Genomic DNA, 1,441 nt, shown 5'->3' with positions numbered 1-1,441 from the left:
AGGCAGAAGATGATTCTATTTCCTCCACAAAGTTTTGAATTTACACTAAAGGTGCACACTTTTTTAAACAATGCAAATTTAAGTTTTTTTAAGAGAGATGAGGATGAAATTGGTTAAAGTGCTGCTTCACAAAATCTCTTTTAGGCTTTTGGACTTCTAAGTTTAATTTTTAGCTGAGTCAGGAAATGTTCATTGTTTTCATTTCTTCTCTTTGGCCCTGACATTTTAGAGTCTGTCCCACAGCAGGGTGCTGTACTCACAACATGAGGCTGTGTGGAAACTGCACAAACAAAAACAATCACTGTAAACAACCGACTGACCTTTTGGCACCCCTCTGGGTTTTTTTCCTTGCCATCCAGGCAGCTGCAGCGCTTAAAGACGTGTACAAGAGATATCCAGTCCTGTACAATAGCAGCATCGTGTGCTCCTTCGAGCCCAAAGTCATCTACAGGGTAAGGGAGAGCTTCTCAGGGTTCTGCATAACCTGCTCTTATTCTTTTAAAGCTTTTTTTAATTTTAGATAACAATGCTAATTCTCTTAAGGCTTTGACATTACTACTTTACTGTGTTTATATTTAACTATACGCAGCTTAATAGGGAGATGTACGTTTTCATAAATAATTGCTGTCATCCAGGAAAGAAAAAAATGCAAACATCTGAATATGCATAATTACCTTTTAGTTAAAAAAAAATTTCATTAAAACAGTATGGTTTACCTTTTAACCACTAGGGGCGCTAGACATGTAGCCTTCAGGTTAAGTGGCCCTGAAAGAAACCAGCTGTGTTTTGTAATCTTATAGCAGACTTGGAGCAGCAGCATGAGAAGTTATGGAGATCTTAGTAAAGAAAATGACACATTCAGTCTTCTAGAATAAACCCTATAACAAAGAACCTAAAATATGCCTTTCACATTATATTACAGACAATTTTGTAGAAATCAGCTGATTATTTTGACATCTGTCAAACTTAAGGATAATTTTTTAAAGCCAATGCACTCTCTCTTTCTCTTCTTCTATTTATATGATAAAATGACACAAATACTATAAATGTTACACGGGTCTCAATTTAAAATTAAAATAAAAAATTAAATATCACAGAAAACTTCTATAGTGTGTAGCAGATGGAGGGAGCGGCAATATATGCACTTTACTTGACCTTAATGCATGGCTTCTGAGTGGCTGATGAATCGGCTCACATGTATGTATTGACTGATGGCGATAGAAGACAAAAATGCTAATATTTCCAAAAATACACTAGATTTCCAAAAGTATTCACTCACCTGCTACGACTCTCATCTGAGCTTCAGTGACGTTCCATTCCTAATCCATAGGAGAGTTTACATGGACACTATATAAAAGGATTCAATCATGATTTGTGTGTAAATGTACCAAGTATATGATCAGATTAAATAACCTGAGAATGCACAGAACTGTCTAGTTTA

General features: G+C 35.7%; 1 protein-coding gene across 1 annotated transcript in view; it reads left to right on the top strand.

Moving 5' to 3' along the window:
* Positions 1 to 1,441, top strand: part of LOC107083412 (glycerophosphodiester phosphodiesterase 1-like) — a 10,527-nt gene that overhangs the window by 3,759 nt on the left and 5,327 nt on the right. The window contains exon 3 of the mRNA XM_015372613.1: positions 230 to 452. Within this exon, the coding sequence (XP_015228099.1) occupies positions 230 to 452 (223 nt within the window). The remainder of the gene's footprint in view (positions 1 to 229; positions 453 to 1,441) is intronic.

This window comes from Cyprinodon variegatus, unplaced genomic scaffold, assembly GCF_000732505.1.
Source record: "Cyprinodon variegatus isolate N-32 unplaced genomic scaffold, C_variegatus-1.0 Scaffold74, whole genome shotgun sequence".
NCBI lineage: Eukaryota > Metazoa > Chordata > Actinopteri > Cyprinodontiformes > Cyprinodontidae > Cyprinodon > Cyprinodon variegatus.
Note: the sequence above shows the minus strand (reverse complement) of the source record. Positions and strands in the feature narration are given on the sequence as shown.